Here is a 16,980-nt window from a genome sequence, read left to right as displayed (position 1 = left end):
ACGTATTTGTAAGAACTAAAAAGTCACAGACGTAACATATTCCGGGGCCAGTACCAGGAACACAACGTTTGCGATCAATAACTCTTACTCGTATGCGCCGGTGACACGCATGTGTGTCAACAGAATTCGTACCTCTTAAAGACTGGCATAGCATAAGGGCTTTTAGTGGAACGTTGCCGGAGCCGAATGTGACGATCCACTAAGCACTTACGCTATGCCTACGCATATTCCACAGCAGTCACAAATACGTGTCACTGGTATAGGAGTAAGTACTAAAATGTCACAGACGTTGTGACACTGGGGCCGAATGTGTTGACGGAATTTAAAAATACCACATGGCAACAGAAATTTGTTATGACATTTTTCTTTGACACTGACACTTGACTTGACATTTAAGACGATACCGATACTTCTCTTTTGCGAATACTGCAGTGAATTCCGGAAATCGAAATATACCCGTAAGAAACACAAATTAATCAGCATGAACTTTAAAAGTAAAATAAAATCCGTGTTGTAAGTGCAGAAATCAAGTTTTATGTCGACAATGGCACGTAAATTCCTAGGATTGTGCGTAGCGATATGCCTTCTTGATATTTCTTTGTGTCAGCAAAATAAAGACGGTATCGTGTTTAATTACAACAATACGTAAGTTATTTTGATTATATTGTTTACTTTTATAGTTTTTATCGCCATTTAATAAGAAATTATTAGGTCCTGATCGCTTTTATGGCATGTTAAAAATGAATAATTAATATAATGGTTTTCCAAGTTTTTTTACTTCACTCTCGTTATACGTACTGACGTACGTACTATAGTTTTATGTTGATTTTCAGTAACTTTTGTTAGCAATTAATCACAATTATTTTTAACTTATCTACAATCACCAGTGGCGTAGCGTAGACATCAGCGGCCCGGGAATTCCCCGATTTCGTCACAGTTTAAGTAATAGAAAATTTCGTGCCTATTCTCATCGATCCGAATCATAGGTGCAACAAAACTATGCAATATATTATTATCTAGACATTATTCAGCATTATTTATTATGGAATTTTGCCACCCCCTCGCCTCCACTATACTAAGCTACTGACAATCACTTCTGTCTTAATAAGTTGTATAAATGCTTGGAATAAAAATCATCACTACTTTCTCAACCTCATCTCTGGCCAAATTAAATTCCTTTAGAATCATCTTTATGTTTAGTGTGATAGAGTTTTGATTTATTGTATACAATTGGGGTAGATATGAGGTTGGGAAAGTACATTGATGTAATGTGGTTAGTGCTTCCAGGAATTGTCATAATGATAAGGAAAAATACAAACATAATTGGATTCTTCTCAACAGAGGTTTTTCTGAACTGGTGGCAGACTTTTTGACATTCATAAGTGCTTGTTATAGCTTAAATTGAATAAAGATATTTTGACTTTGACTATCTGCACTTATGTTTCTATTTTTGTGCCTCATGCCTTCAGAAAAAACAAACTCCTCCGTCCTTAAATACTAACACTAGATTAAGATTAAAACATAATTTTAACCAACTTCAAAAAAAGGAGGTTATCAATTCGGTTGTATTTTATTTTTTATGTTTGTTACCTCAGAACTCCATCATTTATGAACCGATTTGTTTTTTCTCATTTGTTTAGAAATGCCTTCAATTAGGTCCCATAAACACGAAAGCAGGATCTGATGGTTGGATCCTAATGAAATTGAGAGAACTCTTCAAATATTTATGAACCTCAAGGTCTTTATATTGTTTTTGGTTTACTTGTATACTCATTAATGTACGACCTTGTGTTCTTAAAATAATTAAGTAAATAAATATTGTAGGGACACATATGGTAATTTGGATATATTTAGTTGTAGCTTGTGCATTTGCTCTTTAAAAATCATCATTTGGTGAAGTGGAACTGATGATGAAGACCACATTTGACCAACAGAGCCACTACTCAATAACAAGTACTTCACTGGTTGAATTTTAATTACTTTAACACAGTTGCTAAGCAACTTATGCTCATCATAATGCATATGGTGAAACAAGTGGTGAAGCACCAGGACTCCTCAATAATATATATATATATATAGTATGTAGGTGAGGTAAACGACTATAGGTTCAATTCTGCTGGCTCCTGCTGAGGCTCTAACTTCAGACTGGTAGAAAATTATTTTCATGGTTTTATTGTAGTTGGTTCAATTTTTTGTTATAAAATTTTCTTTTGTTTGTTTGTTTACTAACACTCTATGGATATTCTGTTTGTCCAAAATAAAGAATTTGAAATGAATTTAATTGAAAAAAAAAACCTGGCCAAGAGTGTACAAAAAAAATCAAGTAATATTATGTGCGTTATAACACAATTAAAACACTTACTACAGTCTTAAAATCTATTACCAGAAAAAGAGCGTATCTTCACGGCACTTACGTCCTTTTGTTGAGAAGCGCAGTTTGTCGGCAATAACTTAAAAAACGGTATATCCGATCATGTTGAAACCAATTTTCGTTGAAAGTATTTATTAAGTGTTACCCTTCAATTTTTTTTGCATATTTTTTGGACAAACGGTTTACAAGATAGAGGGGGGAGGGGGTGACACAATTTTTGCTACTTCGGGAGCGATTATTTCCGGAAATCTTCACTTAATCAAAAAAGTTTTTGAGAAACCTTACTATCTTTTCAAAAGAGCTGTCGAACTATGTGCCACACGTTGATGCGAGTTAAAACCATTTTTTTTTTAATTTCTGTTACGTGTATGGATGGAGTCCCCCCCCTATAAATATTTATTTTTGTAATTTAACTACAAAACTAAATAGCGGCTTTGACAAGACATCTGTTCTCCAAATTTCATTATACATCTTGCAGTTTTCGAGTAACAGACAGACAGACAGACGGAATTGACAAAACTATAAGGGTTCCGTTTTTGCCATTTTGGCTCCGGAACCCTAAAAAAATGATATTGTACCAGATAACTCACGTCTTAAATCGAGTTTAGTTCGACATGTTTCGGGCCAATTCGTAATTCGGACCCTTCTGCGGTGTTAGTTTCGTCGGGTAGCCGCGCGAGCAGGGCGGTGGCGCGCAGTGCGCGTGTTGCAGCAGCTCCTAGAGGAAGGGCGACGGATTAGCCCGAAACATGTCGAGCTAAAGTCGATTTATGACTTGAGTTATCTTCTTTTTTTTTTTTTTTATTCGACTGGATGGCAAACGAGCAAGTGGGTCTCCTGATGGTAAGAGATCACCACCGCCCATAAACATCTGCAACACCAGGGGTATTGCAGATGCGTTGCCAACCTAGAGGGTTAAGATGGGATACCTCAAGTGCCAGTAATTTTACCGGCTGTCTTACTCTCCACGCCGAAACACAACAGTGCAAGCACTGCTGCTTCACGGCAGGATTAGCGAGTAAGATGGTGGTAGCAATCCGGGCGGACCTTGCACAAGGTCCTACCACCTGCAACAATAACATATCTGGTACAATATCATTTAATATGAATATTAGTTTCATCTTCACACGTCTGCGCACGTTGAATACATTGAAGACTTGCTTAATTTAAACATGCCTTGTCCTCCTTAACTAATAGCTAACAAGTAAATTCATTAATCTTGGCTTAATTATAACTGTTCTTGTAGCGCTTATAATGCAAGATCCAAACGTAAATATAAGTTTGGTTGGTTGAACAAAATACTTATATATAACTTGCCGTTGCCCGCGACTCCGTCCGTCGGTTGTCGCTATCCCGCCGGAACTATGCAATTTTCCGGGACTCAAAGTATATGTATACCGAATTTCATTTAAATCGGTGCAGCGGCTTAGGCAGTTGTCTCACCGCCGGCGAGGAAACGATTGGCTATCGACTATTTTCTCGCTCAAGAAACGAACAAAAGATATAAGATCCTGTGTGAGTAAAAGAGACATATATATTAATAGTTGATCGCTGGCGGTTCACACTGCCGGCGAGAACTCGCTCTTACATCTTTTGTCGCAGCGACAAGAGCTATAGAACTCGCTGAGCTATAAAACTAGCTCAGCGATACTCGCTCAGCGCTGTTAGCTTGGCGGCCGCCCGGCTCGAGCGAGTGGAGCGAGTAATCGCCCGTCGTGCTCGAACACTCGCTTTTCACTGCTCGCCCACTCGTTTCTAGTTACTCGCTCTGCTCGCTTCTCGCTCATCGTCGGCGGTGGGACAAGTGCCTTAGACGTGATGAATTAACAAACAAACAAAGAGACTTACAAACTTTCGCATTTATAATATTAATAGGATATAATATAAAACTCGTCAAAGAAACTTCTGAAATTCTGCTCATTTTCATTCTCGTGGCAAATTTTTGCTTAATGATAACTCACTGGTTCTCAGGTACAAATATGACGTGGAATATACTGTAAACGTCAGTAAGAACGTGGAATACATCATGGAGTTTGATGGGGTGAGTGTGATAGCTGTATTAATGAGGGAGAAGCAACATTATACCTGGCGCAGAATGTCGCTGCACGCGGGGCAATAAAAAGTGCGAGCACAGTGGTGCATATCGCGCGCTCACTCGCACTTATGGGTCTTATGGCAAAGCTTAGTGAAGCACAACACGCGTATCGATGTGTTATCGGTAAATGTCTACAAGATTAAAATCGAACAATAACTCTTCTTTTTTGTATGTGCATTTATTTTAAGTAATTAATTAATTTTTCACACCTCTCCTTCAGAAAAGTAACTTTTCCTCCCTGACGAGAGGGAGCAAAGTGCAACTTTTCTGTTCAAGGCTTTTCTAAGTGTTTTATTGCAAATGCCATTTTTTGAAGTTGATAATTGTAAAGTCACGCAATTTTCTATGCTGGTTGTTCTTTAATAATATTTAGATTTATTTTTTTTCAAGTTTCTTAATGCTCGATGTGAAAAATTGTATGAGCCACTCGGGAGCAAAATTATTTTCATCTTGGGCGTTAACACTTGAATCCCTCATTACGCTCAGGATTCTACTTTAGAATCCCTCGCTACGCTCAGGATTCTATTGAAGAATCCTTCGCTTCATTCTGGATTCAATGTACGCCCTCGCCGTAAATACACCATTTTGCTCCCTTGTGACTCAAATAACTATTTATTTTATTGACAAATAATAATTATTGACTAAAGTTTACCCGCGGCTTCGCACGCGTTAACTATTCGATCTGGTAGTTACAATTGTAATTCCGGGATTTTACAAAATTCCCGTGGGAAATCGCAAAATGTATATCGTAATCTTCATTGGGGTGTTGCCGAAAACGCCGATGGGCGTCTAATTTAGCTTTTCCTGGATGCCACTGACACCGATGGGAGTCTGTTCTGCAGAAGCGTCGGCATCGCAGCAAAGTACGTAATCTGGCGCGCGGCAATGAATGGGTAAAGAGCTTTACAGACTGCAATGCAGGATAATGAATAGATTTCTTTTTCCCTGAATGGCAACACTGGCATAGATCGCTCGTTTTTGGCTCGTAATTCGAACTTGTGATTTTATTTTGCTTAATATACAAAATGTACACACACAATATCATATTTTCTCAAGTTTTTCGCGATTCCCGAGGTCAAAGAATCGAATTGCTTTAAAATTCCAGAGAAATAATGCGTTGTTTGGGAGAAACGTGTCAAAATGGTGTTGTAGAGCGCCATCCTGCTCTGTCTCGTTGTTTTTTTCCCGTTCTGGCGGTTCACTTTTATATTATAGATGAATGATGAAATAATAACTCAGTATTTAATACTACCCACATTATTGTAATTAAATAATTCGCTAATTACGATCCACGTACGAACCCACATTTGCAAATTATTCGTTAATTTGGTTGTAATCGTTGCTTTGCCAAAATAAGAGGGCGAATTGATCGAGGGGAAGCATCCCCTAATGCGCCATCTGTCCACACAACTCCGAATCAGTAGAGCACCCAGCTCTCTCGGCCGATCAGACCTCTATTAGTTCGGTTGAAAGTGGATAGATGGCGCTGTGTGTAATATTGATCTCTACCACACAACTTTTGTCTATTGTAGTAACAGTACATTTCTTCCCCCAGGATTCTTACGACACGCCAGCCCGGGTGACAGTTGCCAGCAACTTCGCTAACAGCACCTTCCCGCTGTTTGTTACTGCGCGACAGCAAAAAGGTGAGGTCATGCTTTTACAGAGTACACCAGCATTAATATCTGCCACAGCGGAGCGTGCTTAAATGGCTGACACGTCCTTCCGGCCCTAGAAATAGAGTCGTATCAGATATTTATGCACGCTTGTTGTGTCAGATATTGGTGCTGGTGACTGTACCATGGGAATGGCCGCTGCCAACCGAAGCGACTGGAGGTCTATGGGGGAGGCCTATGTCCACGACCTTACACACGACTGTAAGCTGTAAGCGCAACGTACAAACGCATTTGAAACGAACTTCGAACGCGCGTTCGTATCGATACAAACGCTCCGCGTCTCAGCGAGGGGGGAGCGACAGGTTAGGGCGAGGGGGGGTTGACAGACGCGATACACGTTTCCTTGCGTTTGCTGAGCGTTTGACTTGCGTTTGTATCGATACAAACGAGCGCAAAAAAAACGTCGTGTGGGAGGTCCCCAAGGGCGCAAAGCGTCTTTTTTATAACCCCCGACGCAAAGAAAGGGGTGTTATAAGTTTGAGCGCTATGTGTGTCTGTCCATGGCAGCGTAGCTCTTAAACGGGTGAACCGATGTGAATGCGGTTTTTTTTTTCAGATTTTGTGTGTCTCTTAAATAACATGCCAATGTCTGTTTGATAGTTTGATCTATCTAACAGTATCAATAGAATCAGTATACCTACAACAAATACGAGGCCATTTTGTTTATCGATTACTTTGCTATCGTCATAATGAATCATTGATAACAGCATACGTGATCAGATATAGTATTTCGTAATATAATGCAATACTTAACCCTCGGCTCCGCACGCGTAATCCATAGATCTGACAGTTGACTTGAATACAATTACAATGAAGTTTTTGCTAAAGATGTCAGATTGAATGCAAACTTTATTGTTGTATTTTCTAGGTTGGCAACGCATCTGCAATACCCCTGGTGTTGCAGATGTTTATGGGCGGTGGTGATCTCTTACCATCAGGAGTCACACTTGCTCGTTTGCCATCCAGTCGTATACAAAAAAAACTTGCAAAATTTGACCCTCACATACATTGCACACCACGACGACCAGATGGCCTAGTGGTTAGAGAACCTGACTACGAAGCTTGAGGTCCCGGGTTCGATTCCCAGACACGTGTATTGGCATTATTGTTTTATAACATGCAAACGGTTATTAACTCTAAGGTAGACCACATATTTAGCTGATGGTACCTACGTATTTATTAGCGACTAGCTGTTGCCCGCGACTCCGGCCGCATAGACCTCGTTTATCACTAACTGCCCGGGACTCAATCTATCTGTATACCGAATTTCATGAAAATCGGTTCAAATTTCAAATCATTTGTTCAGGAAAGATGCCGCAATGGGCACTTTTACACGTCATTTTTAGGGTTCCGTACCTCGAAAGGAAAAAGGGAACCGTTATAGGATCACTTTGTTGTCCGTCCGTCTGTCACGACCCTTTTTCTCAGGAACGCGTGTAAGTATCAAGCTGAAATTTATATCAAATACTCAGGTCTACTGTCCCTTGGAGCTGTGCAAAAATCAAACTTCTAAGCCAACGCGATCAAAAGATGCAGCCGTTTATGCTGTAAATTTACGAAACTCGCAAGGGAATCAAAACCTACAGTACAGGTTATTTCCCGTGAACTCAGAATCTTGAAATTTGGTACGAAGCAACATCTTATAGAGCCGTGGTGGCCGAGTGGTTTGACCTATGGCCTCAATTGGCCTCTCAAGCAGAGGATCGTGGATTCAAACCCCGGCTCTCGCCTCTGAGTTTTTCGAAATTCATGTGCGGAATTACATTTGAAATTTACCACGAGCTTTACGGTGAAGGAAAACATCGTGAGGAAACCTGCACACAAACCTGCGAAGCAATTCAACGGTGTGTGTGAAGTTCCCAATCTGCACTGGGCCTGCGTGGGAACTACTGCCCAAGCCCTCTCATTCCGAGAGGAGGCCTGTGCCCTACAGTGCGAAAACCGTAAATTTTTAGTTACATCATATCATAAAAACCTCTGTTGAGAATACGGCAAGAAACTCAACGAGGTATATTTTTTTTAAACAGATTTACAATATCATTAAATGATATCTATACATCACAAGTATTTAACACAACTTTATTTTTGACACAGTAAAGAAAGAAAGAAAGAAAAGAAGACATTTATTCACTTACACAGAAGACACACATATACAGCAAAATTAACACAAATAAAATAAAAAATTACAGAAAAACACATGAAAACATTAAATACAATATACACAATGTTGTGTGATTCGCTATTTGAAGGGATCGCCAATGCGGATCGGAACTATTTCCAAATATCCCTCAAAATCTCCAATTATCAAAATGTCAGTTTCTCGAAATGTAAAATTCTCAAAACGCTGGTGTCTCAAAATGTCTAACTGTCAAAATCACATCTGTAATTCTGATTGTAATCTGACAGTAACCTTCCTTCCAGGCGTGTCCTCATGGCAGCTGCCAATGCTGGTCCAGACTCCAAGCAGCCTGGAGCAGTTCACCAACATCTCCCGGACGCTCTGCCCCCACAATAACATGTTCTCCGAAGACGAGGATACCTGTGGTGAGAGGATCCAGACCTGATCTGATGAAAAAGTCTAATATAATATATTAGTAGGATTAAGTAGGTAGCCAATGTCAGTCAAAAAGCGTAGCTTTCTAATAGTGAACGTATTTTTTTGAATTGATCGAAAGTGTCATATCTATCCCGCGGGAACTAAGCGACTTCCCGGGATAAAATAAGCCTGTTTCAATTCAATCAGGGACAGGGTAGCTTCCTATAGAATTCACGTATGCTTATCCCGCGGGAATTATCCTATATCGTGTAGGGGAGACCGAGGAGAGTAGGGACAACGTCGATTTATTGGAACTTATTACCTGCTAGCGAGCTAGCAATAGCGCGCGTTTTTACCCGACTGCCCGAAGGAGGGTTATGTTTTCGAGTGTATGTATGTATGTGGGTATGTATGTCCATTTCTTTGGTCCTCGCTGCAGCCTAAACGGCTAGACGGATTTTAACATATAAGGTATCATTGGATTCGTCATAACTGTCGGAGTGACATAGGCTATATAATATTTCAATATGGCGTCTGCGAAAAAAAATATGGCGGAGGAATAAAAAAAAACATATTTTGTATAGTAACAATATGGGATTCAAATGAAAGCTAATAATTAGCCCATTCTAAATATGGGTTATAATACTTTTAGGGCTGTTTCACCATCCATTGATTAGCGTTAACCGACGGTTAAATGTGATGCCGTCTCCGTCTATTCGAACAAAAAAAATAGAGACGGCATCACACCTAACCGCCAGTTAACACTTAATCTACTATTTTCACAGAAATATCAAAAAAGTATAAAATAAAAAACATTAAATTTAAAAAAAAAAAAACCCGACTGCCTTAAAAACTAAAAGGAAGAAAATAAGTCTAGTGTTCTAAAACTCTGTCAAGAAGCTCATTTAAGGTTCAACAGTCGGGACCCATTCAAATCGTAACCAGCTCAAAAAATCTTGGTCATGGGTCCCGACTGTTGAACCTTAAATGAGCTTCTTGACAGAGTTCTAGACCACCAGACTTATTTTCTTCCTTTTAGTTTTTAAGGCAGTCGGGTTTTTTAGTTCAAGTCTCAAACTATCAAACGCGTGCTACTGCGAGCTCGCTTTACGAGTAGTTAGTAAGTTCTTAAAAATCGGCGTTGTCACGGTACTACTCTGTCACAACTCTTCTCGGTCACCACTACGAAGTTGCGGCCAAAAGAAACACATATACTTAAGCACTTTTAACGTTTTCCGGAATTCCACCCCTGAATATGTGAAACAGGAGTTCAAAGTTTGTATGAATTATTATTGGTGTACTGCCTTTTCGGCGAAAAATTTTTCGCCAAATTTCACTTAGCAACCAACCTTTCGCCGAAGTTTCATTTGGCAACCCAATCCTTGGCATAACTTTGCTTCGCATTTTTCTTATTTCGCAACATTTTTATATTGCAAAATTTTACTTGATCACACTTTAATGTGGCAAAAATGATGTAGCAAATGATTGGCTAAGGCAAATAACAAATAGTCAAATAACATTTGGCCGATTTTTACACATAAGGTAGGTATATCAGTCATGATATATAATAAAAAGAATAAATGTTAAATTATGTGGCGGTGAGCGAGCGAAGCGAGCGAGCAAGACGAGACTAGGCAGAAGCGACTTGGATAGGTTAGGTTCAGAAGGCTAAGGCGGGAGCGAAGCGTAGCGTAGCTTCCGCTTTAGCCTTCGATGTTAGGTTTTTTTTGTAACAGAACGGAAAAAAAACATTGGCTTGCTTGCTTGTTTGCTTGCTAAATTAAGGAATGCCAATCAACGCATTTGACGAAAACACAAATGACATCTTAAAAAAATCCCAGGTAATAATTTGCATAATAATCATTTATCAAATCATTAGTTGGGAAATGATATCAGTGCGAAATGTTGAGTTGGGAAATGAAATTTCGCCTAAATAAAAATATGGGATAAATAGTTTGGGAGTTAATAATTTGCTAAATAATTTTCGCCAAAACATTAGTAAACCATTATTATTATTTGGGTCGAGTTTTGAATTCCAATAGTAATTTGCACCATCTGTCTAAAACAACAACTCTGTATCTGCCACATTGTATAATCCTCCGAAAAATCAATCAAAACAGGAAAAAAAGGATCGAAGCCGCGGGCAAAAGCTAGTATATGTATAAACGAAGTGTATAACATAGTATAGTATGTAAACTAGATATATGTTTTTCTGTTCACGCAATCGTAGCGAATGTGGGACGATTGAGGGTCTACTGTGGTCCACTTATACGTAAATAGAATTTATATTGTTAATAATCACGTTTTTAATTAATGTCACGCTATTAATTAACGCGTTTGGATGGACAGTTGATATGTTAGATTATTGCAATTAGGAAAAATTTGATAATTTTTGACGGTTATATTAAAAAAAAACTACCTACACATGTACTACATGTGTGTGTGAGTGTGTGTGTGCGTGCGATTGTTATCATCTATCCATTCAAGTAGTAAGTCCCACTCTTAAATAGAATACTTTAGTTAGTTTGTTTCTAATATGACGCCAGAATGGCGCATAAAAAAACTTGGTAGATTTCTAAGTTATTACTTCCAATTACTTATTTAAAAAAAAAGTGAAATATTATGAAAGGACTCCACTGAATTCAATTCAGTTTCTTCAAGAGTAAACAAATGTAAATATTACATGTCTGGCGTTATATTAATTCGTTATTTTTCTATATTTATACCAGAATTGCAAAATTGATCAATTTTAATAGTTGCAAGGGAAAAATTGAATTTGTTGCCATAGTTCGAGTGTAAAAATTAGAATAGCTACTGTATTTCTATTTGCTAAAAGAATATTTAAAAGAAATTACTTTAATTACTGATTTAGCAAAACATACATTTTTTTTAAACAATTAAGGATTTTGTAAATAAATGCAATAAAGTAACTTAAAGTTATAAAAGGCTGTTGGGATGTCGAGATGTTCAGTAGATATATTAATTGACACCTTAATTGTATACGATACTATAATAAAAAAAAAAAAAAAAAAAAATATTTTTAGGGTGTCCACTTTCTGGAAAGTCAGGGAAAGCAAGGAAAAGTCAGGGAACCTCAAGGTGGTCAGGGAAAATCAGGGAAATTTACTAGAAATCCAAAGAGTCAGAAAAAACTCATGATTTCCCAAAACTTAGCTTATTTTGACACCAGTCGTTCCAGTTCTGGGCGACGTATAAAGAGTGGCACCATAAAACAGTCAACGAAAAAGTGAGCACGCTCGGTGTGCAGTGAATTCCCATTTCTAGCTTGTATCTCGGGCAGTAAAATAAAATCATATAACCTGCTTTGAAATGTACATGATTGGTCAGGGAAAGTCAGGGATTTTTTTCAGGATTTGTAGTGGACTGGACACCCTGCTGAGGTACCAAAAAAAAAACTATTCCAAGTCGACACAAAAACTGGCACATTTAAAATCCAAATGCAATCGATTCTGCAGTTCTATCAATATCATCGATCAAACCCCACACACTTAATCCAAGATGGCCGATCCGCCATTTTGAAAACTACCTTCCTTCCAGACGTTACCAACCAAAACACACCGCTGGTGCATCTAACATCATCATCTCCGGATCCCATAGAAGTCACCATAGTGGTAGAAACCGTCAAGGACTTCTATATAAAGCTAAATACGACCACAAATATGACGGTCACTCCTAGCCAGCCGAAGTATTACTTCTTTCCGTTTAAGCAGGAAAAGAAGATGGATTTGAAAGCACAGAGCGCTAGGAGGCAGTCTATATGCAATGATGGCGTAAGCAGCTACTTTCTTGGTAAGTTTATTTTGGGTCACTCCACTATTTAGTGTATGATATTCTGTCCTGTAACTTAGGTGACATCAGTCACAAAACAGATAGGTTCAGAATTCAATCTACGTACAAAGTGCGCTCGAGCAACGCACACATATACACTGCTCTCGGACACGATATCTCGGACCGGTTGGGACCAGTGCGAGCGCGAGTGCCATCCGCTTGAGACACGCGTCTGTGAACTTCTTTGTGCAATAATGGAGGATGCGAATTTATTACACTTTAAAATATAGTAAGTAACCGGACATTTCGCCATTGTGGAAATCGTCGCAAGATATTTTTTGTGACAAATTTGTAATATAGAATGACATTAACATTAAAATATTTAAGTTATTATTAATTTAATTTCCATTGTATACTGTGTGCATCAGTGATACACTTTGTTAGAAAAATGTTTGCATTGTATACTTTGATGAACGATACTACATTGTATACTATTAGCATACTTAGATGAGCCATGAAGGAATCGCCTTAAAACTGTCACTACTCCTAACTTGTAGTGGATTTGTACCCCATAAAATCATACTTTTAACAAGTGACCCAGGAGACGTTACTACGGCAACAAGCTACACTAATAAATTGATGAACAGCGACGGTGACCTGGGAGGGATTTTTTATTTATAGGTTAGGCTGGGTTAGATATTTTTTTTGTACATATTACATTTTTTTTTATTCGTCTGGATGGTAAACGAGCAAGTGGGTCTCCTGATGGTAAGAGATCACCACCGCCCATAAACATCTGCAACACCAGGGGTATTGCAGACGCGTTGCCAACCTAGAGGCCTAAGACGGGATACCTCACGTGCCAGTAATTTCACCGGCTGTCTTACTCTCTACGCCGAAACAACAGTGCAAGCACTGCTGCTTCACGGCAGGATTAGCGAGCAAGATGGTAGTAGCAGGGCGGCTGGCAAGAGCTGGATGAGAGTGGCCGAGGATCGTGCTCAGTGGCGTGCCATGGGAGGGCCTATGTCCAGCAGAGGACGAACATAGGCTGATGATGATGATGATTGATGATGATGATGGTGGTAGCAATCCGGGCGGACCTTGCACAAGGTCCTACCACTTGCAAAAATGTTTAATGTATTGTGTTTTATTGTATATTGTTATTTGTTGCGATAAGACCGCCTGTCTACCCTGAATCTAAGTGTTTATATTATAAGTTTTTTGTACTGATATGTGGTGTGCACTAAAGAATATTTGTATTGTATTGTTATGAATAAAGGACGTATTATAAATTGATTGACCGATAATGCACTTGTTGTACATTCGACTATTTAATTAATTAATTTTTGTAGACAATGATTTATTCAAGAAAGACACGTGGTTCAGTCAGCCAAAGAGCGTCATCGTCATGATAGAGTCCGATGACGATATCTGCGCCGTTATTTCTATACAGAACTTTTCGGTAAGTTTATCAATAAATAAGTAACAAATCCATTCATTTTGGGCAACCCCGCGTGACCCCGTTAATTCCCCGACGCACCGATTACCCACACACACCCACACACACACACACACGCGCGCGCGCACACGCACATGCAACGGCTACGAAACCCTATCCTGAGCGTGACCGACGCGCTCTTGGCTGGTTTTTTGATTTTCATTGTGTCTTGTTGCAAACATTACTTGGTCTGTTTATGTTTTTCCATCGTGTTTTGTCGGAAAAGTACGTATTTGTCTTGCTTTCTCAACTAGCTTACTGAAGTTTACTAAAGCTAATTGAGGAAGCAATAAATACGAACTTATCCGACAAAATATGATGGAAAAACATTATAGATCTATAAAATAAAATATATAATATGTTTGTTCTCGGGTCTTGGGTGTTTAATATGTATTTAAGTATGTATCTATATAATTATATTTATCCGTTGCTTAGTAACCATAACACAAGCTTTGCTAAGCTTACTTTGGGACTAGGTCAATTGGTGTCAATTGTCCCTTGGGGTTTTTCAGGTTCATTCAGGTTTCAGGTGTTACTTTTCGAAGCTTATGAAAGTTATGAAACTAAATATTTCTGTTTACATTTTAGTGTCCTGTATTCGACAACGAAAGGAACATACTTTACGACGGTTATTATTTGTCAATGACGAGACGGGGTGGTATTACTTTAAATGTAAGTATACTTACGATATGTCTATAACATGTATCCCTGATGTCTCCTGAGTAACGGTACAGAATAACATACACTAAACATTTGATTGACCCAAATACACCTTTCTTTAGTTTACATTTTTATTATACATATATTTTTATTTTTAGTGTACGTTACTCAGGAGACCTCAGTGATACTGTGATACACGTTCTTAGTATAATGTTTGCAATGGAGCTCCTAAGCACGCTAATAATATACATGAATAGTCTGAATAAATAATCACAATTCCTTCACGGCTCATATGAGAAAATATTTACAGAACAACTAATAAACAATTAAAAACAAAAAATATCTTTAAAAATGTCCGTCGACGGCGTAGTTCCTAGCAGACAGGCAGCGTTTCCGCGTTGAATGGCTGGGCTCAAACGTTGACGGAAGTAGCTGCCTTTACCAGGCGTGAAAAAATCTCTTTTGCGAGTTCCTTCGCGCCTGGAACCCATGGGTTTCCACCCCAAACGGTGCAAATATGTAGTTCGGCCCTATACAGACATATTTGCGCCGTTTGAATTGTTCAGATATTGTCTTAAAACTGTCACAACTCCTATATTTTAGTGGATTTCTACCCCATAAAATCATACTTTTAATAAGTAACTCAGGAAACGTAACCATGGCAACGAGATATAAGAAAACGTTGATTGACCCAAATAACGAAGGTCGCTCCAATAGGTGGGTTGATCAACTTTTTCTTGTACTTCGTTGCCATGGTTACGTCCCCTGGACAACTCTTTAAAACCAAGTTTTTATATAATTTCTGTGGTTAAAATTCACCAAGCGTACATTTTTGTCGTAGTTAAACGCCCTTTGTTTATGGACTATCTCCTAAGCACGTTGTTAGTAGCATATAATATAACAGGTTTTTTAGGAACTGTCGCTGTTGTCTCTTGGATAACGGGACAGAATAACTAACAAGAAATAGTTGATAGACCCAGGTCACATCTCTTTTTAACCCCCGACGCAAAAAGAGGGATGTTATAAGTTTGACCGCTATGTGTGTCTGTCTGTGGCACCGTAGCTCTTAAACGGGTCTTAGACATTTTTCATCAAAATCGGTTCAGCCGTTTTTTGAGATATTGAACTTTGAAGTGACAAAGTCGGGCGTTTTGCCAACTTTTATTTTGTACATCCACAGACTCCCGGTGAAATTACTGGCACTTGAGGTATCCCATCTTAGGCCTCTAGGTTGGCAAAGCATCTGCAGTACCCCTGGTGTTGCAAATGTTTATGGCCGGTGGTGATCTCTTACCATCAGGAGACCCACTTGCTCGTTTGCCATCCAGTTGAATAAAAAAAACATTCTTTCGTATTTTCTTTCCTCAGCAAGACACATTCCCCATGGGTTTCTACATAGTATTCATAGTGAAGACGTCAGACGAGTATTGTACAGGGGACACTGCTAACAAAACACTACCTACTATGGCCAGATACTTAGGCTGGGAGGAAGAGAGGAAGATAGATCTTGCGGTGGGCGATGGGAGAGTCAAGAATTTCACGTAAGTAAATCCCCACTCCCTACTAATACTTACATGTGAAAGTTTGTGCTTGCGTGCTTGTGTGAGCGCGCGCGTGTGTGTGTGTGTGTGTGTGTTTGTTACTCCTTCACGCTAAAACAGCCGGACTGATTTAGATGAAATTTGGTATGTATGAAGATAGCTGGACATCTGGAATAACACAGATTACTTTTTATACCGATATTCCCATGGGATCGGGATAGAAAATAGCCTGTGTGTTATCCCAGATATCATCCAAATCCATTCAGTCTTTTTTGAGTGAAAGAGTTGGTAACAAACATACACACGTTACATACTGTTTTTTTACTAGATTTTTTCTTTTACAGCCTTCGAATAATAGCGACGATATCCTACCAGGAGTATATGATAGCAGCGGGGGCTGTCCTCGCCTTCTTTTTTGTGTTCTACGTAGCTTTTATCATCGCTGTCGTGGTGCAGAGGAGGCAGGCGAGGCTGGACGCCGAAGCGAATCTGAACGAAGGTGAGCTCTTACTGGATTCTGCTGCCCTGGTAATTTTATGCCAACAAATATGCATTTTTATAGCGAGAGAGAACATTCTTAGCCAAAGAAGGATGATATAACATAGAGAGTAACATCAGTTTGATCTGATCTGACTTACCTTGGTAATAATGAGTTAGAAAGAGTAAGATAGCAGCAATAACACAAGGTAGCAGCGGGGGCTGTCCTTGCCTTCTTCTCTTGTTTCTACGTAGCTTTTATCGCGCTGTACAGAGGAGGCAGGCGAGGCTGGACGCTGAAGCGAATCTGAACGAAGGTGAGCTACTTACTGGA

The 16,980-nt window shown here is 39.1% G+C and overlaps 1 protein-coding gene across 1 annotated transcript in view; it reads left to right on the top strand.

The window, feature by feature from the left end:
* Positions 1–375: 375 nt before the first annotated feature.
* The window catches only part of LOC141443943 (SID1 transmembrane family member 1-like), a 34,735-nt gene continuing 18,130 nt past the window's right edge, over positions 376–16,980 (top strand). The window contains exons 1-8 of the mRNA XM_074109365.1: positions 376–645; positions 4,343–4,412; positions 6,022–6,112; positions 8,564–8,686; positions 12,237–12,488; positions 13,823–13,932; positions 14,557–14,640; positions 15,997–16,169. Coding sequence (XP_073965466.1) covers positions 536–645; positions 4,343–4,412; positions 6,022–6,112; positions 8,564–8,686; positions 12,237–12,488; positions 13,823–13,932; positions 14,557–14,640; positions 15,997–16,169 — 1,013 coding nt within the window. The 5' untranslated portion in view covers positions 376–535. The remainder of the gene's footprint in view (positions 646–4,342; positions 4,413–6,021; positions 6,113–8,563; positions 8,687–12,236; positions 12,489–13,822; positions 13,933–14,556; positions 14,641–15,996; positions 16,170–16,980) is intronic.

The sequence above is a fragment of the Choristoneura fumiferana genome, chromosome 28 (genome assembly GCF_025370935.1).
Source record: "Choristoneura fumiferana chromosome 28, NRCan_CFum_1, whole genome shotgun sequence".
Taxonomy (NCBI): domain Eukaryota; kingdom Metazoa; phylum Arthropoda; class Insecta; order Lepidoptera; family Tortricidae; genus Choristoneura; species Choristoneura fumiferana.
The sequence above is the reverse complement of the archived record's forward strand: the minus strand, read 5'-3'. Positions and strand labels throughout refer to the sequence as shown.